The following is a 25,399-nucleotide window of genomic DNA, read 5'->3' on the forward strand; positions in this document are numbered from 1 at the left end:
TGTACGAAGTGCAGACAGGTGCGACAGGAAACCGAAAACCATGTTACCACTCACAGCAGGGATAAGGTGAAGCAGCTGTACTGTTGCTATGGTTATACGCTGTTTATTATAGGCCTACCTTGTGCATGATTTCAACTGCCTGGAAATGTTTTACAGACATCTGGCAGCCAATCAGAAACCAGTATTTTCCATGGTCATGGTATATTGCTTTATAATGTTTGCAATTAGACATTAGATGTGATGTGGAAAGGGTGGTGTTTGTTGTAGCTGATGCTGGTATTAGATGACCCTTGCAGGATATTGTCCAATAACCACCAGTTTGCCCAATAAGCTGCCAAATTGTTTCCTGTTGATATGACTGTGTGTGTGTGTTAATGGTGACTGTGTTGATCTCGTGAAGCCAGCTGCTAGGTGTGTCTTCCATCAGCTTCCCAAAGGAAGGACACACAGACTCATTATAGAAAAGAGGAGAGGAACCTAATTGACTGACAACAGACTATTAGAGTAGAGACACACACTGGAAAGTTCTGGGAGGCATGAGAGGTCTTTTACTGTCACATGTTCCATATTCATGATCTACAGTGTTTCATCCAAAGCTTGAGGGTCTATTTAATCAGGTGTAACTAATTTATTCCTACTACTGTAGCTAAATATCCACTCACACCGCATCAGCATGAGCAAAGTAGATTGTCATGCAGGCAGATGGGTACGCCAGGTTGGTAGGTACCAAACTAAGTGGAGGCAGAAATCTGGGTGAGGCAGACTGGGCTAAAAAACAGTTAGCAGAGGTAAAGGGTAAACAAGGAAAATCATACTAGGAAACTAGAATACAGAGATGCCAAACAGACAATATCGCAATTAGAAGCTAGATCCATCTGTTATTTTTACACAGGTGAGAAGAGGGTAAGGGACCACAGTGTGAGTGACCTGTCTGAAATGAATGAGCTACATATGACTCAGATCAGGCCTCCATCAGCTTTTTGCTGATTGGATACTACATCGCCTATTGATGAATACAAATGCACCAATTAACAACGGAGCCATCTAAAAGCACTTTACATTATAATTTCAAGACTTTACAGATATGTAGAGAAAAAACAAAAAAATCTCCTGTATATGAAAATTAATTTAATGTAGGGATTAATGAATGTTTGATATTTTGAGGAGATCCTGATCCTGAATTTGTGATGCTCGCTGTCTCTCTCTTAATCTCCCTCCCTCCCTGCCTACATCTATAATTCCACGACAGCTATTAATAATGAATGCTCTGACTGTGTAAAATGCCAGTCCCTTGCATATCAGTGAACTGTCCCTTTTAGGAAGCTAATGTTGACAAATGACTTGGAGCATAAAGCTTTTGAGCACACTATTAACCTCTGAAATGTCACTGTGTGTGTGCGTGTGTGTGAGCCAGATAGAGATTTTGTGTGAGTTTGTAATTGTCCATGTGTGTTTGAGAGAGTGTGAGTTTGTGGTCCTGCCTATAAAATGTTATTAGGGGGCTTTGTGGTTCGCTATTAACCTTCATTGACCTTCATTATATTTCATTCTTGTCATTCCAGTCGCTTTTTCTTAAAATGCCGTCACATATCACAGCAATAATGTCAGAAGCTTAGCTCCAGCAAAGAGACGCTGGCAGATTCCTCTCACACACTAAGATGCATCCACATTAAATAGGCTGTTGTACAGTGATTTAAGCAGAAGGATAAAAGGAGTAAGCTGCTCCACTTTTAGAGAGAGAGGTCTAATTAAAGGTCTAATTGGCTGCTTAACTACAGATTTTATTACATGCATGCACACGGGATGCCCTCGGGCAAGCTTTTTCTTTTTGTCATTGTTTATGAAGAGTACAATGTTAAAGAGATAAAGCTTAACTGGACTCATTGAGTTGTGCTTGTGTGTTCAAGATTGTGTTTTCTGCATGTGTGAGTAAGAGAGAGAGAGACACCATGTGACTGTCTACAGGTTCCTGAGTTGCTTAATTACCTTGCCATGAAAAATCATGTTAGCACTGTAAGGGGTACTGGATTAAATGTCAGCATATCCGTGCATATAATCAGCATGTGTGTTTGGCTAAAGGTGTGTGAGTGCTCATTTATGTGTATGTGCGTGTAAGTGAATGTGTAGAAAAGCCTTTGTGCGTGACAGTGTGTTTATGGATACACTCTGTCAATTCTGGTAGCCCTCATCTAACACCTTCTCTGTTCATGTCTCTTTGGGAGTTCTCCTCACTGCTCCATTTACTCCTCTACACTCTGTGTGTGTGTGTGTGTGTACAAGATCACTGTGTGGGTGTTATCTTCCTTATTTTATTGTTCTGGAGTTGCTTATTAAACTTTGGCTCCCCCTGTTCCCTGATAGTCTCTCTTGTATTGTGTCTTCCTTTTTACTTACTGTTCATTCTTTATTTTCCCTTTCTTTATTTGATTTGATCTTTATTTGATTTGATCAAATAAAGTCTTGTCCCTTTTTATATTCCTTACTGTTATTTCTCAAACATTAATGTCTCCCTGCCTGTTACAGTCTTGTTCAGCAAAGGTAGCAAAGATATACCTATAAATACATTTTCTCCAAGAATTGCGCAGGTCATTATCCTTACAAAATAAGTCATGAGTGAAATTTATAGTAGTCATAATGTGTGTTTCATTTTAATCTAACTTACCAGAGGTAAATCAGTTCTGTTTTTACCAAGCATCTTGAATGTTGCATAAGCAAAATGTGAAACTTTATCTGGTAGGGAGTAAAGGTCAAATGTCAGGTTCATCCAAATGCAAATTAAGCTGAATTGTCTTGTCATGCTGAGAGTGAAACACTACGCTGATGCCAACAGGTGGTCATCGATGTTTTATGATCACGTGAGATCTGTTATACTGCAGCTTTGTTTTTGTCTCATTTACTCAATAACTGTGTAGAGCCTCAATAGGGAATAAATATTCAGACATCAATTTTTCTTTATTATTGTGTTTAGAACTGTCCGAACTTGACGTTTATGACAACATGCCTGTTTGAGACAGTAAAGTGAACTTACAACTTAATCAACTGAATGTGTCATTTAGAAAGGCTTGAGAATCTTTTGTCTGTTCAAATCCAATCAACTTGAAAAGCAACTTTAAGAAAATACAGCATTTTTTTAACCAATCAACAATTCTTTTTGGTCATTTCTATCATTTCTTGCTACAGATAATAGTCCTATAAGGAGCTGGCCTTGTAGGTCAAAAGGCATTAGCATGAATCAGAATTACCCCCAGATTCCACAATCCACACTTCCTGTTCAAAGTTCATTATTTAGCAATAAAAATGTTTTTGAACAACATTAACCAAGCCCTAGAAAAAAACAGGGGTGTTGGTCAACCTGAGGGGCATAGCAATGTCCATAGGGGGTACAAAAGGCTGTTTTTTATCATTAATGCAGAAATGGTTGCACAGTATGCATTACACAGGTCCAATTTAGATGGTGGCTCCCTGCACAAGTTCAAAGGCGGTGGAGATTAGTGGGAAAGGATACCTGTTCTTAAGGGTACTGTCATTAAGACCTCAGAAGTCAAAGCACAGGCAAAAAATGCCATCCTTCTTCCCAATAAAGGAAAACCCGGCTCCCGCTAGAGAAGATGAATGTCGGATGAGACTCTGAAATCTATTTCTCCAGAGCCTCTTGATCAAGCATGGAGAGGGAATACAACCAGCCTCTAAGAGGACTAAACCATAGGGAATGTCAATAGCACAATGGTAAAGTCTGTGTTGAGGTAACAATATGGCTCATGCTTTGTTAAGTACCTCTTTTAAATCCAGTTTTTCCACCACGAAGAGATGTGGAAACTCGGCCTCAGAAGATAATGCAGAAGTGGAGACCGTGAACGAAGCTGTGGCCCAGAGACAGGAGGATAAACAGTTGACTCCCCAGTCAATCAACCCAGTCAATATGCAGAGTGTGCCTCCGCAACCAGGGATTTTTTTAGAATGAGAGGAACATGTGGAGGATTGATAACATGAAACAAAACGGACTCATAATGGTTACTAGAAATAATTTATACAGGTGTAGTTTTAACTATGATGTGTATAGTGATGAAGTTGTTATTTATCCAGAGAGCTAAATTTTTTGCTCTTACCTAGAGGTCACTGTGAGAATGCAAAGTAAAGTTTGGTGTGTGTGTATGTTTGTGTGCATGTGTGTTTGTGTGTGTGTGCGTGTATACCTATAAAAGTGATACATTATACAGTATGTCTATGTGTGATATTGATGCATGTGTGTATACACAGAGGTGTTGCTGTCTTATCTTCAGCGTCACACAGGAACTGATTCAATAGTGGACCGGAAGACTTATCACTCCAAACACCACCACACTGTTTACTCAGACAAGCAAACACAAACACACACATGCACACACACACCTTTTCTATCTGTTACTATCTATTCATTATGCGCAGTAAGATTAGGCATGGCGTTTACTGTATGTGCATATGTGGTGTTTGATTGCCTCTGTGGTAGTAATTATAGTACAGCATATGTTCATGCATGTAACTGTTTTAAGGTCGGCTTCAATGTGTGAACACATAATTGCAGCTTTGAGCAAGATTACATGGGTGGTGAATGTGTTTACATGCACATTAAATTCTGATGGGCCTAATTTTTGTTTATAGAAATTGTATAAACGTGGTGTAGAGAAAAGTCAGTTTGGAGAAGAGATGGAAATTTACTATAGACAGTTCCATCAATAGATGCAAAACAGCATAATGATCTGTTCTGAATTACATTCATTAGTGCAACGTAGCATACATACAAAATTCTGAATGACAGTATTATTGATGCTGATATTGTTTCTTAGTAGATATTATTCTGTTAGTCATATGTTTGTGTAATTACACTTTTAAAATCTCTTTTATCTCTCTTATTGTTATTGTTTTGTTATCTTGAAAAAGAATACTCTGTCATTAAGTGCTACTGTGTATAATTGTGGTATTTACAGGATGAGCTGTACAATGGCAGTGATGGGAAACCATATGTTTCTATGGGGGGTGGGGGGGTGGGGGGGGATGTATTAAGTATTATAGATATGTTTACACACTCCTGTTCAGCATAGCGGGTTTCCAATAAGTGATCAAATGTTTCAAACCCAACCAGATGTGTCACTAGCAAAGATTACACTGTGTGTCTCTGTGCCATATCAACATAAAACACTAATGAAAGTAATAATGTTGTAAACCAGATAAAATGACATCTCAGACGTCTCAGATTTGTGCAATATACAAATTAATGTGGTACGGCTGTTGCATAGAGTTGAAACACAGCCAGTGGTTACAGAGACATAATCTCTAATGTATCTTCTTTGTTGCTGTGTACACCCTTTTATTGCATACTCCATCCTGGATGAGGCCTCTCCTCTGTTGCTCCTTATCAAGTTTCATCAATTTTCTTTCATTGTTATTATTTTTTTAAAAATTGCAATCATGCAACTATCACATTGTCAAAACTCTCCACACATATAGTAAAGCCAAAGTCTAAGTGGACCAAACTCTAAATTATTTTATATTGCTTTAAAAAGAAATAGCTTTCAATGACCACATATTCCAATTTCCATGAGCTCTTTGTTTTTCACATTCTATCATCTGCAAATGCTATCCAAAGCAGAATGATAGTAAATTCCATGCATTTACCCATACTAAAATAGAAAATCATAGCAGAATATTTATGATAAAGTGAAAGAAAGATGATTCTAAAGTGCAGTCGACCTAAATGTCCTGTGTTTATTGTAGTGACAAACAGCTTCAGTATGATTTTGTATGGAAACATGACTCAGGGGAGTTTAAGCTGCTGTTTAAAAGCCAACTTCACCCATTTTTAACTTGCTTTCTATGGAGCTAGTTTAGGGTTTAAATGTACATAAATGCTTTTGAACCTCCATCTGACTTAACTATATTAAAATATTACTCTGCTTCTAGCTGAAGAACTCCTCCAGATGACATTACCCGAAGGAGTTTTTCCTCATTAGGAGTTCTGATTATATCATGTTTGGGAGCTCAGGAAAAGCAGGATGACAAACTCTGTTTGCTAACTCTAACCCTAAATAAAATAGTTTTGAGAGTCATGGCACAACCATTTGGTTGTTTCTCTCAGAGGTAAATCCATTAAAAGTTTAGACAGATGTAAAGACTGAAAGCTTGATGAATGAATAGCAAAAATGTTTCCAATCCAGAAAAGGCAACCCAGTTCATGTGACTCAATTTCCGGATAACCACACCTGGATGACTAAGAACCTTTACTGACAAAACTTGACAGTGTACTTTAAAGCCGGTTGGAGAACTATAAAGTTATAAACTTTGCCCTTGTAAATATTCTGCACACAGACATTACTGAAATTGAAAATATGTTTTCAAAACATAATCTGGAACTAATGAATGTAGTCTTGCAAATTTCTCCCTGAGTTTAAATCTTTCTTTCATCTGTCACATTGGCAGCTGCTTCAAGACAAACTGAACAGATGCTATGCTCAGTCCAAATCAAAAACAGGATTTTTCTTAAGCTGTGAAACACCTTGAGTTAAAAACATTAATTTAAAACCAAATAAAACCGTACAGAAAACAGTGAAGTGATGTGACAGTATTCCCTCTCTGACGTGTTTAACTGCTCCCCAAACCAGACAGACTTGAGTCATCCATGTTTTGCGTTCTTATCTTCCTTCTTTCCTTCTCATCCACAGCTCCGACTTGTAATACTGAGCAAGAAAAATAGGAGTTTCTGACAGTGGTGATGTCTCTGATTTGGTCAAAAGGAACAGATGTCAACAAACTATTGACAGACTTCAATATTAACACTAATTAAGTATATAGCGATTCGCTGGTTGTTTGTGCCCAGTATGTATTAGTAATGAACTTCTACAAAAAACTTCTAAAAAAAAAAAACAAGTAACTACATTAATAGTACATCAATACTAGGCTCTTTACCTGTGTGAGTCAGAAAAATGCTGCATTTGCACAGTGGTCCGTACTATTGAAAGAAAAGGAAAGAGACCATTTACTCCGACATAAGCCATATCCATACAGCACCCACTGTAGCACACAGGTGGTGCTAATTTGCCTCTCAGGATTTTGTGGGCATGTACAGTGAATGCCCATCAGCCTAGTTTACTTTTTTGTGTCCCACCCCATTGTCGCTAATCAGATGTTCGTCTGAAGATTTGGTGTGCATGACAAGCTAAATCTCTACCCATCAGCTATGGTGTGTTCAAGTGCCTTTTGTCGGTCGAGACACAATTTGACACAGTTTGACATGGAATTTGGTTGGTTTTGATTGCCACCAATTCTTTGACGTGAGCTTGGTGTGTAACAGTCCTTAAGGAGGAGGTTCATGGTTTTGGGATACAAAGTGTGTGACTTTGACACGCGGGACAATGTAACAGTGATGGTGATCTTTCCCTAATGGCTATGACCTTTTCTGAGCTACAATCAAATAGTTTTAGTTGCCTAAAGTTTTCATAAAGGCAGCAAATGAGTCGTTGTTTGGGAAGGTTGCATGAGTTTGGAAGGCACTCACAGGAAACTTATAGTATTTTGTTTTACAAAGTGGTTGCATTGCATTTTAGATGACTGCCATGTCCCTGTTTTGACCATGACTGGGGACTTGTTGTTAGTCATGTGTTCTTCTTCCCTATGTTTCCTGTCTGTCTTTAAAATTGTCAAATAAGGCAAAAATGAAAAAGAAAAGAAAATATGTATACTTTAGTTGAGCATTTAGTTTACTTGAGCCCATTTAGCCACACCTTTCAGTCAGCCACAGGAAGATATGAGTGTCCTCTTGGCATTAGGCCTAACTGGAGGTCATTATTAATGTGCTGTTCTATTGATGAAAATGGTATTTCATCCTTATAAGGAACTCTCTCTACAGCAAAGGGTGTTGTGCTAATCCAGCCATGATTTGTGTTTGGACATCTGCTCTCATTTATCTGCAGTAAAGTAAAGGTGTGTACTGCAGCATGTCATAGCTGCCATTGATGTTTGCAGATGAGCTTTCACTTATTCCACTCTGTGCATTAATGTAAGTTGCTCTGGCTGAGAATGTCAACTAAGTAATTAGACAGTACATATGAGAGTGAGGAGGTGGGTGAGGGGATTAAAGAGTGGGAGTGAGAGACAAGAAAGAGAGACATAGTAAAGTAGAATGAAGGAAGAGGGAGAGAAGAGAAAAGATAACAGAGGGAAAAGAGAGAGAGAGTTTATCCAACTTTAAAGACGAAATTCAGGAGCAATGTTTATCACACTGTTCACAGACATACACACACACACACACATACACACACAATACAGATACACACACATTTACATATCAGTTTACATACAAAGTCATCACACATTTCCTAACTGATTTCAGTGAGTTCAAAGCAGAGCAACAGTTTATTTTGTGTAGTTGAGGTCAAACGTAGGCGCTGCATCCACCTTTTCATCTTTTACCCTAAAAAAGTCGCCAGAATTTTAATATTGGTAACACAGTTATAAATCAGTCAAAATATTTTCTATCTTTTGGTGCTCTTAGCTTTGCCCTCCGAGTGCTCCCTCCGTGCAGCATTTAGAGGCCTCACTAGCACTGTTAACTCAGATGCTGTCACTGTCTGTAGTCTTCATAGTTACTCTTACTGTATTTAAACACAGAGTTTCTGACATGTCTTAGCTACATTTTAACATTTTCTTAACCATGGCACTTTAAACTTTTGCGAAAGTAGTGAATTGCCTGCTTTAAATGGTTAAATTGTTGTAATTTAGTGAAAGAAGTTGCCTTATATCATACTTTGAACACGAGAGTCCCAACCCCGGTCCTCAGGAAACAATGCCCTCATAGTTTTCCAGCAATTCCATCTAGATTAAGATTGATTGGAGGAAGACAAATCAACTTGGTATATTCTAGCTTCTGATTGACGGAACAAACCTGATGCAGGTAATTGTCAGTGGGTAGGGTAAAAAGCAGGATAAGCAATGGAATTTTTGCTTTAAATACTACATCCACGTTTAAGCTGTTTTCAAATTGGAAAACATAAAGTGCACAGTAGTTTTTAGAAATGGGCATTTTTTCTTTTGCACAAAGGGGATGACAAGAAAACTTTTGAGGGAAAGCTAAATAAATATGAGAGGATGTTAGCCTGCAAACTTGAGGCTTGAGAATGCACAGGGGCAGTTTGATTGTTTTGAACCTGCAAGACGTGCATCAGCAGTGCCTCCAGTTCTCACTATCTGGAAAGTTACAAAGCCTCATATTTGGCAGTCGAATCACTTGTATGCAAATCAAAATGAGAGCCGAGCAAAATCCATTGGATTTGACATGGCTCAGAGTCTTGACTCTGCTGTCCGTCAAGCTTCTTTCCAGTGTCATCCAACAGCTGCGGGTGTTAACACTGATCCTAACCCTTGTGTCAGCTAATGTCCAATATGTAGCTACACTGGCTTCTATCAGAAAATATGTTTGAAGGATTCACAATACTAAACATGCTGACTTCAGTGAATTCTGTTGGGACATTATATTGTTAACATAAAATTGTCTTTGCGCTGTGTTTCTCTCTCATGTTTTCTGCTGTTTTCTCTCTATAGAGACTGGTCTTCCAGCCTGTCTGTCCTCCTGTGAGGGAGCAAAAGCTCCAACATGTCAAGTGTCCTTGGCCTCAAATGAAAGAAACATACTTTCCTCTGAGTACCTGGCTAGGGGAAACTGGAACAGTTTCAGTAGAGTCACAGATATGGCTTGTGCAATGCAGAGTGGTTCATCTTGTACAGTGCATAAAATGAAAAAAGTGCAGTTTTTTAGATGAGGTGGGAAAAGAGGTGTTATTAAAGGAATTAACTGAATGGTTAAAGCTGTTTAGGCTTTCTTATCCGATGCTTTTAGAGTTTTATTTATACACTACTCATGTTTTACTATCACATCACGACAGTATCATCCTACAACTGTATTTGTCCCTGATCACTGAAGAAGTGTCAAGAAAGGTGGAACTAGGGTTGAAATACACATTTAATGAGCCATATCAAAGAGAAAACATGAGTGTAAAGAAATGTGGTTATGTTGTTGCATTATTTTGTTAGTTTTACTTGATCCAGGTAAACACAGTAGATGGTCTCATGTAGCTTCACTGTGCAAAAGCATAATCAGCCTAATGCCTTCAGATGGAGAAATGTTTTATACAATGAAAATTAGCTGTGGATAAAAAAATTGTGTCAATAATCAATGTGTAAATCAACAGGGCCTCCTCTGCCAGAGTTCAGTACCAGAGGTGGCGAGAAGAAAGAAATGTTTGGGGCAGTGATCATATAAGAGCATATTGTTTGATCGACTGATATGCAATAGCAGAGTGAGTGATGCTATCCTTCTTGAAATTCAAGTTTTAACATATTGCCAGTAGGCTGAGGGTTTAGCTTTTTGCTTTATCTGTGTGCAAATTTCAGCCAGCAGGTAAAACCTATTTTAATGTCCTGGTACACCAAAGAATAAGATTTTATCCCAATAACCGGTGCTTAACCAGTGCATACCGGCAGAATCCTAGCACTGATTCTTTTACATGTCAATCATTTTTGTTTTTCTTGTGACAAACATGCATTCACTGTGGTGGGATTAAGAACAGTACTGTAGCATTTGTGCAGGTGTATCCATTCTGCATCTGATAAAATCAAGGAAATGGAATTTGTTTTGAACACATGTTATAGTAATAAAATGAACAAGACTAAATCGTCTTTACTTTAAATGATTTATTCTGGTTCATTGTATTACTATAACATCTTTAAAACTCTTTATATGCAGAATGGATGAACCTGCAGATTTCTTGAGTGTTGCTCCTTTCATTGTAAAGTCTAAAGTGTGCAATGCATTTATACATTTGTAGATACATTATATTCAAGCCTGTTTTCACTTTTGGTTTACGAATTCTGACATATTTTAGCAATGTTTGTTTATTCACTCTTTTTTTAATTCATTTATGATTTTTATATGATATTTATATTATTTATTTATGCCTTGTAACGTTAGAAATGTGGCAGAATGTTAACGGCATCATTCTGCCACATAGACGTAAGTCACATGAATTTTGTTTTAAGCATTGTTGTAGTGAAAATGGCCACATATTGCATATTGCATATTGCTGTAATGCACTTCATTGCATTTTGACAAGACCGGACAACTTCACATTCTATACTGAATGCTTGCAGACTATGGATTTTGCTCTAATAATGCCATTTGGATTTAAGAGACTGTCCTTCCCATATTGTCTTTACATCTTTTTACAATTGCTTTCTTGGTATTACATATGTTTTCACTGCTACACTGCTTCACTGCTGTTTGGCTTCAGACCTGAAAGTGCGTGTATGAGATTGAAGAGGGAGAAGAGTGTAACAAGGCAGAAAGGCATGCTGAACGTGGAAAAGTTGGAAAAGTGGAGAGTTGTGACAGTAATGGAGAGAAACAGTGGAGGATGAAGGAATAGGATTTCATCATGTGAAGGAAGATAGAGGACAGACGGTGGTGATGAAGAGAAAGGAGATCAAGAATCATTATGGAAAGAAAGAGAGACTCAGAAGGGGGAGATAAAGGAAGAATTCAGAAGAGAATGAGGTCTGTTTTCACAAGGAAAAGAGGAGATTGTTATGACCGTGTTACCATGGCGACAGCAGGTTTCTAGCGCTGCTTTTCTCATCCTTATGATCAGTAGCTTTGGTAAAGATGAAGGTGCCTGCATGTGTGTGTGTGTGCGTGTACAGTCATGGGAGAGTTGTGTGCGTAATTATAATTTTTTTGTGTCGTGTGTGGTCTTTTGTGTGCATGTGTCACACACAGAGAGAGAAGTAAAGGTTGACCTTTGTGGCATAATGATGTCTGCTGTGAATTGAAATTGTTCGCATCAGTGCATCCTCATTGTGTGTGTGTCAGTGTATTCATCTTGTCATTCTAAATACATGCCTCTTGGGCTGATAATGGCAGTGTTTCCCATTTGGTCAGTTCTAGTGTGTGACTACATATAGATCTGTGTGGTTGTAATTGTTTGTGCATGTATGTGTTAACTTTGTTTACTGTGTGTCTAATGCATTTGTGTTTGTGTGGATGTGTATGTTTGCTTCTCTGTAACTCAGCAATTGAGTGTGTTTGTGAAGACAGGTGTTGAGACTGAGACGAGTCAGATATTGAACAGGGTCACAAATGACAGAAACAAATCATTCTGTGGCAATCCCATCAAATACCGAAGAAACATCTATGTGTACACCGTGTTAACAACAGAAAATAGAATCCGCTCCAGTTACGTCTGTAAGAGTGAGAACAAAAGAGAGAGAAAGAAAGTGTTAAAGATGAGCAGAGGAGGAAGAGGGGAAAGATGACAGGTGAGGAAAATTGGAGAGAAAATGATTTCTGATTTCCTCAGCAGTGCTGGCGAGATTGGACAGACAGCATAGCTGCTTAGAGTGCTACATACACACACACATGCCTGCACTGGGTGCACGCACACACACACAGACAGACACACACACAAACACACACACTGACACACACAAACACACACAGACACACACACACACACACACACACTTATCCACTTTCCCTATCACACTTTGCCAGAGCTGTAGTACTGAGTGCTATGAGCAGGGCCTGGCTGCAGTAATCATGAGATAAAGTGTTTTAATCGTGGAGCACAAACACATCTCTTATCCTTTAATCTCTGTGATGTGCAGGATTGGGAATGGTACTCTTAAAATGTAATCTGTAACAGCCTTTAATTTGGACACACATTTGATGAAAAATTGTGTACAACTTTTGACTGATACAGTGTATTTGTGGTTTTGTTAAACCACTTCTTCCCAAAATGATAGGTACTGTAAATTTGATGATTACAATGGAAAACCCATATTTTCCTTGCAAGATTTTTTATGTAAATTAGTACATTTTGTGTAAATAATTTTGTTTAATGACAGTTTTCAAAAGACAATTTTTAGGATTCTATATCTATAATGTACATATTGTAAATGTGATATAAAATTACATATATTGTCGAAATCATTCCACCTCCAACTCAGCATCACACACTGTTACAGAGAGACTAGAGTAAAGTTCAGAAACAACACACACACACACACACACGCACCCCCCCCCCCACACACACACACACACGAGGCATGTATTTGTGCTGTGAATAGACACATTCTGCTCATCACACACAATCTTACACTTATTTCATAGTCAGTCAGAGTCATCTGAGATGAAAAGCCACAGAGATGGGACTGTAACAGAAGCAGGAAAGAAATAGTAGAAGGAAGGACAGATTGTCACAGTAACTGTCTTGGTACTGTAAAACTGGCCTACTTGGCACTGTAGTCTCAGTGGATTACATTTCTTTCTTTCTTGTCTTGTTTTTCTTTTTCCCTTTCTTTGTCTTATTTATCCTGTTTTTTGGGGGCAATGTGATGTTTAATTCTTACCCTCTTTAGGGCCGGCTCTTCCCTTTGAAATGGAAACAATGAGCTCATTGCTATTCCTTATAGAGATGTGTAAGTGCGTGTAGGAGAGAGAGTGGGAGAGGGAGAACACTTGTAAGACTTTGAAGTTCTTGTTTGGGAGGTGGAGCGATGTTGTAATTGATGCAGGGCACTCATATGAAGTCAGAGCAGAAGTTGCTTGTTATTTGGACTTTGCAGTGGCTGCTGTATGATTACTGCACCCCAGAGAAAGAATGTCAAAAACAACTTTCCACTTTGGTCCTTAGTCTTCATAAGCAGATGTAAAAGTGTTCGTACCTGACAATAATCCAAATCAGAATGAGAGCAGTAATTCAGATGCAGTGGGGATTTTTTTTTTTTTTTTTTTTTTTTTTTGCATATACGAAAGAGTCATAAAAAGGAAAGAGCACAGACAGATATTTCAGCCATACGCTGAATTTCAATATAGCTCTAATGCCTACATAATCATTTAAATAAGACATGCCACCTTTTTGATTTGCACAACTTATTGAGAAGGTCCAGCTGCTCAGTATGGGTTAGGGTTAGGGTTAGTTACAGTGTAGTTGATGTATTTTTACACTTGGGGGCACTCTGACAACAGCACTAGTTTGTTTGACTTTCAAAATCTGCATGGAGAACAGATAAAACAAGACGTGGAGGGATGAAGAAAATGAAATACATTTAAGCGGAAAATGAATGAGAAAAGAAGGAAGGATGGAAGAGGGAAGGTTAGAATATAAATATAGTAGAAAGATGGTAAGAACGCTGAGTAAGGTCAAATGTGTGACTGAGGTCTGTTTTTTTAGGCACAGCTGTGGATTTAGGGAGTATGTGTTGCTCATGTGTGTTCATCACATGAATGAGAGCCCATATTGTGTGTTTATGTATTGGGGTATCCATATTTGCTATAGTGTATTCAGATCTTCAGAGTATGCCACTTACCTGTTGACTGCTTACTACCTTTAAAGCACTTGCTCCATTTTGTGCTCAAACTAATGAAAGGGCCATGTTTCCTCCATCCACCACTACTCACATTTCTCTGTCCATACTCTCCTCTCTGTGTCCACTTTGTCTCAACCAGCAGTGAGGTCTTTATCTGTACGGCCAGGGCACCCATTAACTCTGGAACAATTCGCTATTTAATCGGCAGAAGATGAAATGATCATAATTCAAAACAGAGGTCAGATAATTAGCTTATATAACTGCAAATCATGATTATTTTCATTATAATTTAATCTGCTGATTTATTTACATTTTACTGCTGCTGATGTTTCATTAAAACATATTTTAACAGTGCCTCTGTAGTTAATTGATCTACAGTTCAGCTCTAAATTAAATATACTGGTTAGTTAGCAAATAAACAAACATCCACATCAACAACATTTACTCATTGTCGTTGAAAAAACTGGTGCATGTAATATGCATTTTGTTTTGCCTTAAAAAAGGAACTTTGTTGGTTGACTTGATATCCAGACACAATAAATAGGAAATCTTAAGGTAAATTAATTTATATTGGTGAATTGCTTTTAATGATAATGGTTAAAAATCTGACGTACAGTAAATTGGCTATAAATTATATATTTACTAGCCTTTAAATAAAAAAAAATAGCTGAGGATGTGTGATCATGGGATGTAAATGAAAACACCAGAACAGCAGTTAATTTGACCAAACCTACTTATCAAAGCTCTGCTGTTTTATCTCAAAGTGTCAAGGAGCTATATACTTTTTTTACAGTTACGGATTACACCCTTCATCAACATCCTGATGTCTGTCTTCACTCCCCTCCGCCTCTATCTGGGCTGTAAAACATCTTGCATTATTATTTCATGTATAAAGCGAATTTCACAATTCCTGCCGTCTAACACATGACTCTGTTGGCTTTGTTAACACAAGGAATTCTCCCCTGACACAGAGGCCACTAATAGTGAACCACTGACTTTTTTTAACCCTGAAAATGCAAATACATTATTTAGGGGAATGTCATTACAACCAGATTATGTTTTCTATTAAAATCAGAGCATACGGTATCTTGACAATTTTTCTAAATGCCAAGTCGCAAATCCATTGGTACTGAACATGTTAATAAAATGTTTCCTTAAGTATTTTATTCCGCCACAATATCCTGTATTGCAGTACAAGTTTTTCTTTGTGTCATTAAAATTAACTTGTTGAGTTTATTCACCTTCAAGAACTTAACAGTGTTCAGTTGCAAAGGAACATACATCAGGCCACATTTCCTAATTAGTACGTTACCATATACCGATGCTTGTTGCCAGTTTATTCTTGATAAACTATAATGTCTGTAAGGATGCTCTTTGCGACCATAAAGCTTCTGAAAGTGTGTGTGCATGTGTGTGTTTGTGTGTATCTAAGTGTGTGCAGGGCAGGGTCAGTGCATTCACTGCTTCATTATAAAGAGGAAATTGTGGATATAAATTGTTCTGTGATTTTTGCACCTCAGGAAGATGGGGTGCCATAGCAACAAATCTGAGTCAGTATGGTTATTTCACGCACACACAAACACGCACCCACATTGTCATCATCATTACCACTTGTAGCATCTATTCAGCTCGTTCAACACTGGCTCACAGCAGATCGTCTCAATGTGGTGGTTCTGATTGGTTGAACTGATGAACCAATTGAATTAGAGATGAAGAAAAAAAGGGTCATGAACGTAATAATATAGCCAGACGTTCTCCATCTGATCTGTCTGATTAGTACCAACACAAGCACATGCAAAACCAAGCACATTATAATACACAAATATCACACAAATGTTAAGTTTGCACTGTCAAACAAACATGGAACCCACAGAGTGCCCAGTGCAGTGTGTGGCACTGTGGGATTTTGTTGCCCACAACTCATTAGTTGTTGGTAGTTTTGGGCAAAGAAAGAAAAAGAACCAGAAAAAGGAAATGGAAGAAACATTAATGGGTTTGCTGCTGTATTCCTCTGTGTGTTTTCTTTTCACATGTCAACCATGTCAGCTGACACTTTTTAGCTGACACCATCATTATCATCACAGGTCACGCCGATGAGGACTGACAGGTTCAGGTCCTTCCCCCCCAGCCTTTAACTTCCTATTAGCAGTTTTGCCATCTTCCTTCCATCTCTCCATCTCTTCCTCCATCTCACTATCCATCTTTCACTTCCCTGTCCTTTGGATTTTTATCACTAGCTCCTCGCACTGCTCACCGTTTCCCCCTCACCTCTGACATGAACAGCAATAACCGAACGCTGAAGGAAGGAAATGTGTGTGTGCCTGAACATTGTTGCAGCAGCACATCAGGAAGGAAACAGCTAACTATGAGCGTAGGAGAAGAGCTCTCCTTTACACATAAAAACATTTATAGCTTTAGTTATGTTTGTATAGTTTGTGTCTTTCTTATTTTTGGAGGGTGGGGAGGTAGAAGCAGCTTTTTCAAATATGGTGAACACAACAATACCAAGTGCAGAAACAGGTTTGCACCTCGCATGTATTTTGCATTGGTGCTCTGACCTCTGTGCTACTAATGGCTGAAGTATTTTCTGATGGCTAGAAAAGCTTAGTCAATAGTTTACAAATGCTTGATGGACAGTTTGAATCCCACCCCACCACATGTGGGCTGGTTCTGTGTCTGGATAAAATGGGAGGGTTGCGGCAGAAGGCCATCCTGCCTAACATCTTGTGCCAAATCAATGTGCGGAACACATTCCACTGTGGCGACCCCTGAAGGGACAAGCCGAAGGCCATTGATCTTATAGACTAGCTTTAACCCAATAAAAAGAAGACATTTTGGGTTGCCAGGTATTGTGGTTGGTGCACTTGCAATTGTCTTAAGCTTTTTATTTCTTCACGTGACTGCTTCATTTAGTTTTAATTGAACCTCATACCTCGTAAATAATTAAAGTGCTAAAAGGATACAAGTGCGATACTGGATCATAATTAACCAAAATGATATATTTTGCTGTTATTTTCTATATATAAACCCTTACAGCATAGTGTTGTTGTTAAAAATACACTTTTGCATACAGTATCTGCAACCCTAGACAAACATAAACACTAGCAGTCTGCACTCGTAACCAACCTGTGAGACAAATTCATTCACATACTGATAACCTTAGGAACAACTCCAAAACAGACATTTGCCTGCTGTTCTCAGTTACAACATCTGGCATATTAAATGTAAGACTGTCACACAGATTAAACATAGAAGAAACAGCCTGGTGTTGTTTGTACATTCTTACAGATGATTTATAACCTGTGTCTCCAAATAACTTGTCGTCAGTTCTTTCATGTATTACTTTACTCTGATATATAGTTTATGCATAACTATATATTCAAATAAGAAAAGAGATTTTGGATACAAACATGAGTCTTTCACACTAAAACTGATTTTACTGTAAAACATATTTGCACATATTCTATCACAGGATGACAGGACCGTTTTCTTCCTTTAGTTTAAATCAGTGGAGATATGTCACTGTAGGTGTAAATCCCCTCAGAGCCCCTGTGCATTAGCAGTGAGTGACAGTGGCACTCATGTGGATCAAAGGATCAATTTCAACGTCCTTAGAAACAATTACAGTTTCAGAATCGACCTCTTGCAGGCAAGGGTCTCTCTGGTTTTTAAACAGCAATCCCTCAAATCTGATCAAAGCCAACAGAGCATGTGTCAGTTTTTCTGCTGGAAACCCCAGAAACCTGTCTTGGCCTCTTTGGCTAGGTCTCATTTTCAAAAACAGATCTTCTCTCCAAAGCCCCCTGGCAGTTTTATGATCATTACTCCACACACACAGCTAAGTGACAGTCTCATAGCATTAAAGATCCAATCTACCACTTGTACCCTGAACCTTCCCTTTGACTGATTAAGTAGTTATCACATATCAAATTTTTCACGCATAACTTTTAAAGGTAAATGAACATTTGAGGGATAATATGTAGATTTCAGACAGGCCATCTGCTAAATACCCACAAAATCCCATCACCAGTAGTCATTTATCAGGTCCCTCTAAAAATCCAACTTTAAAGTGACAAAATTAACCTGCTGTCAGTGTTTACTCCCAGATAAATCTGTGCTTCTTGCAAACTGCAAAAATGCAGACAAATATGCTGGATTATAGAGGAGTAAGGTTTTCTCTCCTCTCCTGCTTTTCATTTTCCTCATCCACTCATCCATTTCTACTCACTTCTTGATGCTGCTGAGATTGACTATAGTTAGGACACAGTGCATGTTGGTATGGAAACTGGCTTATAAACTGTTCAGGTTGCTAACGTCCTAACTCACATAGCAACCACCAACCAGCTTCTCAAACTGTTGATGTGAAGCAGCTTTGTGATTTCTGATGAATAGAAGCCAGAAGGGTTTATTATTTGTGGTGTGTGGGTATTCCGCTGGACATGACATGATGAATGCATACTTTAGCACTAGAGCACAGGAGTCAACAAGGTTTTTTACAACAAAGAGCTGGATTTTTAAGTTGACATGAAAGAAAGTCACCCACTCCACTACTATAATTGCTGTGAAAATAAAGCACATGGTGCAGGGCTTGAAAACTTTCAAGTCTTGAATCATAAACCCTTCGTTTACAAAAGGTTTTAGATATTTACATCAACTAATTAATTTTAAAACACAAAATGGATATCTGCCATTTCAAAATAAACACCTTTAAGCTAATCATGCAGTGGAAGAAAATTGCTGCAGTGAATGCTGCAAGAAAAAAAATTAATAAGATACGCTGTCCATTTAACACACCCTGCCATAAATACAGTCTGCACAAAAACTGCATGGGTTTTAAAGAGCATAGACTCCTCTATTATGTTCCTTCATTCGGGACACTGGCTGTTTTCCGGCATCCTGTTTGCAGCATTACAGATGCTTGTTGAATTCAGATTTATTGTTTCAAAGTGCCATGCCTTGCTAAGCACAGTAAGATGAACTGCTCTGTTGAAACAGGTTATCAATACAAACAGTACAGCTCGTAAGTGTGTGATTGCGTATGTCTCTGTGACTTTCCAAAGCAGGGCGTATCATTGTCGTTTTCCTGCTGTTGTTTTACTGCTCGTGTTGTTTAAGGAAATTAGTTATGAGCCACAATAAGGTTAAGTGATATTCACACACACACATGCTCAGACACTCCTCTCTAAGTTGTTAATCATACGCCATGTGGTGATCACTTTTATTCAAGGCGCTTTATAGTTGTGTGAGCACATAGATTTTCAGCATTGACAGCCCCAGCAGGAATCCTTCCAGTAACCTTACTTTTTCACGCTCCACGCCTACTTAAAACTTAAAGAATATAGCTACTTTACAGCCAGATTAAACAACCACATGAGGCTCTTTTATAAGAGATGAAAGGTCCTTTAAAGTGTTCTGTATGGATGAAATGTTACATCTAGTCTTAACACAGTATAAAGTAGGTAGATGTATAGATTGATATTGTAGAATTGTAGAATTTCATCAAATGGTCATTCCTGATGAACTCTAACAAACTCCCACTGCAGGCGTCAGCATTAACTGCTTTTATATTTTCCAGCTCCTTAGACAGCAAAACCATTTCCTCAGATGCAAATTGTTCATTACACTGCGCACATTTCTGAAGCAGCCACATTCAGATGGGAACCACTATTGTTCCACAGAAGGGGATGTCATTGGATTTACAGATCCCTTTCAAGCTGGGGTGGAGTCACAGTGAATGAGACTCTAATAATAAAAGGCTGTAAAAATGTTCATGTCAAAGATGATTAGTTTTAGAGAATGCGAAATAAAAAATGCTGATGATGAGCTTCGCTTTTGCAGAGGAAAATAAATAAGGTATTGTTAATTTATATGGAGAGCAGTAGTGTGTCACCTGGAAAATTGTGCTATCAAGATCAGTCTAGTCAGCGAATCACATTAGGAAATTTTTAGCAAAACACTTATATAAGAGGCTACTGTAATACCAGTATTGATAATTATCTTTCACTTAAAGCATTTTAATTCCATTATTAACATGCTCTACTTTTTTATTAATCTGGTTTCTTTTTCTAAGGAAGAAAACTGGTTGTGTGGGGAATTAGAGAGGCTCCCGTTCGATTGACGTGTGTGTGTGTGCGCACGCACAGTGTTTGTGTGTGCGCGCGTGTGTTTGCATCATTAATATAGCTCCACCATTATGTAGATTAGCCCTCTTCCCCTGAGTGCACCTTCAACATTTAGAGCTTTCAATCATTCTGATGTTTTATGGGAGCCAGGACAACTCTACACACACACACACACACACACATGCACAATCCATCTCTTCTCAGGACATTCATTTCATGGGGACTTCCAGTACACTCACCTAAACCCTAAGTTTTCAACTCTGAAGTTAATGGTTCACCTTTAAGGGCCTTCCATTTTATCCCCAAAGGTAAAGTGAGTTCCCACAACATAGGTAACACAGGTACACACACAACCCATGAACAGCAACAATAACCACAAACCTGAGTTCAGCATTTTACTCAGAACTCTTACAGCAGGTGAGAATTAACAGTCTTTCTCGGAGGAGAATTCACTTTGCACCATCTAATATTCAGGTGTATTTTTGAACCCGTGCCTGCAGCTCTACATGTTGGGGCCTGCTGTCCTGCTTGTGTGGGAGAGGTGTTTGTGAGCGCCTGTGTGAGCTCTATCCATGACAGATACACTACAGAATTGATTACAACATCTGTGTGCAGTGCTGATTATCATTCTGTTGATATTAGGCAACACTGGTCAATACAGTCAGAGGCTGTACTGAAATAACCTTTCACCATGTTTACAAAAAACGCTGCCTCTGGCTCTACTGTGATAGCACAGCATTTTATATCAGAGCATGTCTCCATTAGCCATGGATCATCCTCTGACTAGCTGGCTCTTTGAACTGCTCACCTCTCTTTATCGCTACCTTTTTGAAGATATTGTGATGGTAGTTTGTTTTGTGGTGAAGTTTGTTTATTTTATTCATAATGAGATAATCACAGATTAAAATATGAATCAAAGCAAGCTGTATCATTTTAAACTAAAAGATCTGTTACAATATGATAATTGTGCATAATTCACACACTGAATCTGATTTATGCTTAAACTTCTGTAAGTTCTGAAGCTCCATCATTAATTTTAGAGAATATCAGCGTCGAGTGAACATTTCACAACAGAACTTGGTTTAGATTGTCTTCCCTAAACAATTAATAGTATCTCGTCAGTTGTCAGGATGTTAATCGAGGCAGCTTTCCTTGATTGAATGAGAGGAGCAGTCCCAGTCTGTGACTGTTACATGTACTTTTATCAGAGCTTTTAACAATGAATTTAAAAAAAACCTCAAAGTTAATAATAAATAAATCAAAATCTTGGATGAGAAGAATCAATAGCACAGTGTCTGCTTAAAACAACTGCTCTATTAATAAATTTCTGTGTATGGTTTGACATTGTGTGTAAGTGTGTGTAGCCGCAGGCAAGCTTATTTTTAGTAAACAACTCAGAGGTTCAATGTCAGATTGATGGACAACACTTGACAGTGCTATTTAACCTTCTGTGCAACTCCATCCTACAGTACATGCCCTATCACTACCAATTTCATCGTGGACAGGCTCAAGAGCATGCTCAAACATTTTTTGCAGCAAATTATTAGCTGGCAAAATGTATAGAGCTGTGGTAGTGGAACTACATTTTATATAGATTATAAATAGGCATTGTGTGCGACTCTGTTTCTATTAGGGCAATTTAGTGGTTTTCCTTTTGAAGCAAAGAAACTTTGAGCCAAAAGTTTGTAGAAAAATAGCATTTGCATTGCAAATACTATAGATTCATCTGATTTTATGTGTGAATTATTTAAAGGAACTCTCTTTTTGTTCTGTTACTGAAGTATACTTAAACTGTGTATGGTGCAAGAGGACCTCACTTTATGAAATCTATGATAAATGGAAAATGGAAAAATCCAGCCTGTTCAGTGTAGTAGCCGCAGAACCTTTGACCATAAATGATCATACTGTATATGGCTTAAAAGTTTTAAGTCGGCCACAAAAAAATGTAAATTATGTACTGTAACATCTACAAGCCCACTGAGAAATGGATAAACTCAGTTTTCTGATTAAAAGCTTCTGGTATGACTGAAAGGTCTAGAACAGGTAATAAATGGAAACTGGTGTGCAAAATAGGTTAATGGCACCTAAATTACCCAAAACCGATTCATATTCTGTGCATATTTTCCGATCCGGCCTGTGTCTTTTTTACTTGCTTAACGTCAGGAACAGAATGTCATCATGATTCAAAGGAAGTCCACAGTTGATAGGAGACAGGATGTACACACACCTGAAATGTAGTGTCTGCCAGAGTACACTGACAGCAATAAAGTGATACACAGGGAGGGTTGAGAGAGGCAGTAAGACCCAGAGGAGGAGCAAAGAGAGAGAGAGAGAGAGAGAGAGAGAGAGAGAGGGGTGGGAGGAGAGAGGAGGGACTGTGTTCACTCACTTCTCTATGTGCTGCAGCTCGTGGTGTTAGCGCGCCAGTGTGTGCCTCAGCCTGCCAGCGCGAGTGTGTGCTTCTGTGCAATGCTGGGTGTGTAAAGTGTGTGTGACTCCAGCACTCTCTCTCTGCGTACGACAGGTGGAGATGACATGACTGCGCTCGAGAGGAAGAAAGGGAAGGACCTGTAAGGACTTAACATGCGGGCAAACACACATACACACACACACATACACACACACGTAAACACACTCACCTTTTCCCCTACATTCCCTCACACACACTTTTAAGATTCCTGCATTTCTCAGTTGAGGGAAAAGATAAGTTGTTGAGTGTATGTGTGTGAAAATGCTTTATTTTCCAGCGTGTTATCATGCAAAATGTTACAGTTGACTTCATGTTTGCACAGCAGAAACTCGAACACTGGTCCTAAGTCTTTTTTTTTTTATGCCTGCAGACGTGGTCAGCAAGTGTTTCTTCGTCCTGAAGAAAGTTCAGCACCAGCCCTGACTACCAGACCGTCCACCACGTTGTCTGAACAACTCCAGGTAGGATTTTCTCTTCTCTTCTCTCTTGTCGATGCGGTCTGGAAAACAGGATGATATAGGCATGATGCCCTTTGCCCTTTTCTCTCTGCCTTCTTCCTTTCAGTGTTTTTTCCAAATCTGTAACAACTATTTGATAAACTCACCACGTAACACTCCTTTAAAACTCTCTGTATTGTTCTGTAAGTCTCTTGTCCTTCTAGTTCTCTCTTTCTTTTACTTTCACACACACAAACGCAGACAAACACACACACACTTAAGTTCCCCTGCCTTTTCTTATATCCTCACCATTCTTATTTTGAACTTTTCTCTGGTGAAGGTAAGTTTTGTGTCTTTCTCTGTCAATTGAGTCGATGAGATACTTACTACCACCCTGTGGGTCCTGTGTGTGTGTGTGTACGTGTGTGTGAGTGTGTGCATGCTTACAGGCTCCATGTGTGTGGGCTAAGATAAAAGATGGAACGATAAAACACAAAAGAGCCATAAACATGAAAGGGAGGAAATTAAAGACAGTGACATGTTTGTTGTTTGAATGGCGGATGAGTGCTTGTGTACAACCTTCTCAACTTGTGTGTGTCATGTGCTTGTTTGTGTGTGTTTTGCATCACTACATTTTTCACTTGAGTTGATGCAATTTGTTCCTGCAATCCCCAGAGCAGTAAGGCTCATTTCATTTTTCTCTTCATTTTCCTACATCTCATTTTGCTCTGTTCTGCTTTTTTTGTGTTTGTGATATTTGTGACAAATAAGCAGATATCTGAAATTTTAAATTGCTGCTTTCTTGCATCCTCACACGTGCCATAAGGCAGCATTAGTTCGAGTGTGTGTGTTTATACATTTGCATTTGTGTTTTATATATTGCAGATGGATTTATTGTTGTTGGCAGCCAAATAGAAAAAAATGTTTGATTGGCTGCCAGTGTCGATATGTTCTGCTCAGTTCCAATTACCTAGACTGATACACACCCAGAGATGCAGACACTTGTGCGCACATGATGACACACAACCCCCACGCATAATCCAATGCCACTTATATATGAAAGAGATAAAGAACCACACAAGTAATAATCTGTATGAAAAATTACATACTCATTTTTTCTGTTTGTGGTGTGTCGCAGGCCAAAAGTTAATACAAAGTATAGTACACACATACACATTATAGAATATACTCTCTATGTTTGTGTGTGTATTGGCATGGTTCCATGACATTAAATTACAAACGTCAACCATCTTTTGACTCTTTAATTCCGATGGCGCATTCGTTAATTTTGTTCAACTTTACTTACGAGCCTGTGTGTCTCTGCGTGTTTATGTGTGTATCTGTCATTACAGTGCTAATGCAGATCTGAGTCAGCTCTCCACATACGCATTTCCTTAGTCAAGTTACGTTGGCGAAAGTCTCGTCCAGCTGCATTCCTCTCTTAGAGACTGTGTGTGTTTGTAAACGACTTGTTGTTTGAGTGTCACCAGCACTGTGTAGTGGGAAATGTGCACCCTGTGCAATGAAACCCGCAGGTGATTTTGAAGTTGTTGGTTTTATTTCTTTTGGTTGTGTTTCACGAAAAGCTTTTGATCAAGACATGATTCAGCGATTGAAAGGTTTGATGGATTATGGCAAAGATTTCAACAAGAGCTTTTGTGTCATTGTCTGATAATCCTTTGTTGCGTCCTTGCATGTGTCTTGTCAATCCGCTTCATTTGTATCTTTCTAGAGCATAGTAAAAGTAAAATTGCTGTGTGTGTGTTTGTGTCTGTGCGTGTGTGTGCGTTTGTGCATGTGTTTATTTTTTATGTATGTGAAGCAATGAGGCAGGAAAAGCAGCAGGTTAATCTCATCTCATTCTCCAGCAGAACAGATGTGAGGATTAATTCGTCAGGGATTCGGTGTAGCTGTTACGTGCTTGTGAATTTGTGTTGTACGGAAATGTGGAGTTTGGGTATTTCATAAAATACACATGG

The 25,399-nt window shown here is 38.6% G+C and overlaps 1 protein-coding gene across 2 annotated transcripts in view; it reads left to right on the top strand.

Moving 5' to 3' along the window:
• Positions 1–25,399, top strand: part of LOC137128903 (cGMP-dependent 3',5'-cyclic phosphodiesterase) — a 140,549-nt gene that overhangs the window by 15,876 nt on the left and 99,274 nt on the right. Inside the window, exons 1-2 of one of the 2 annotated variants that reach the window (XM_067507575.1) lie at positions 22,901–23,083; positions 23,354–23,444. In XM_067507575.1, the coding sequence (XP_067363676.1) occupies positions 23,049–23,083; positions 23,354–23,444 (126 nt within the window). In that variant the 5' untranslated portion in view covers positions 22,901–23,048. Of the gene's footprint in view, positions 1–22,900; positions 23,084–23,353; positions 23,445–25,399 lie in introns of those variants that run through there. The other variant, XM_067507574.1, reaches the window with a different exon arrangement.

The sequence above is a fragment of the Channa argus genome, chromosome 6, assembly GCF_033026475.1.
Source record: "Channa argus isolate prfri chromosome 6, Channa argus male v1.0, whole genome shotgun sequence".
Taxonomy (NCBI): Eukaryota; Metazoa; Chordata; class Actinopteri; order Anabantiformes; family Channidae; genus Channa; species Channa argus.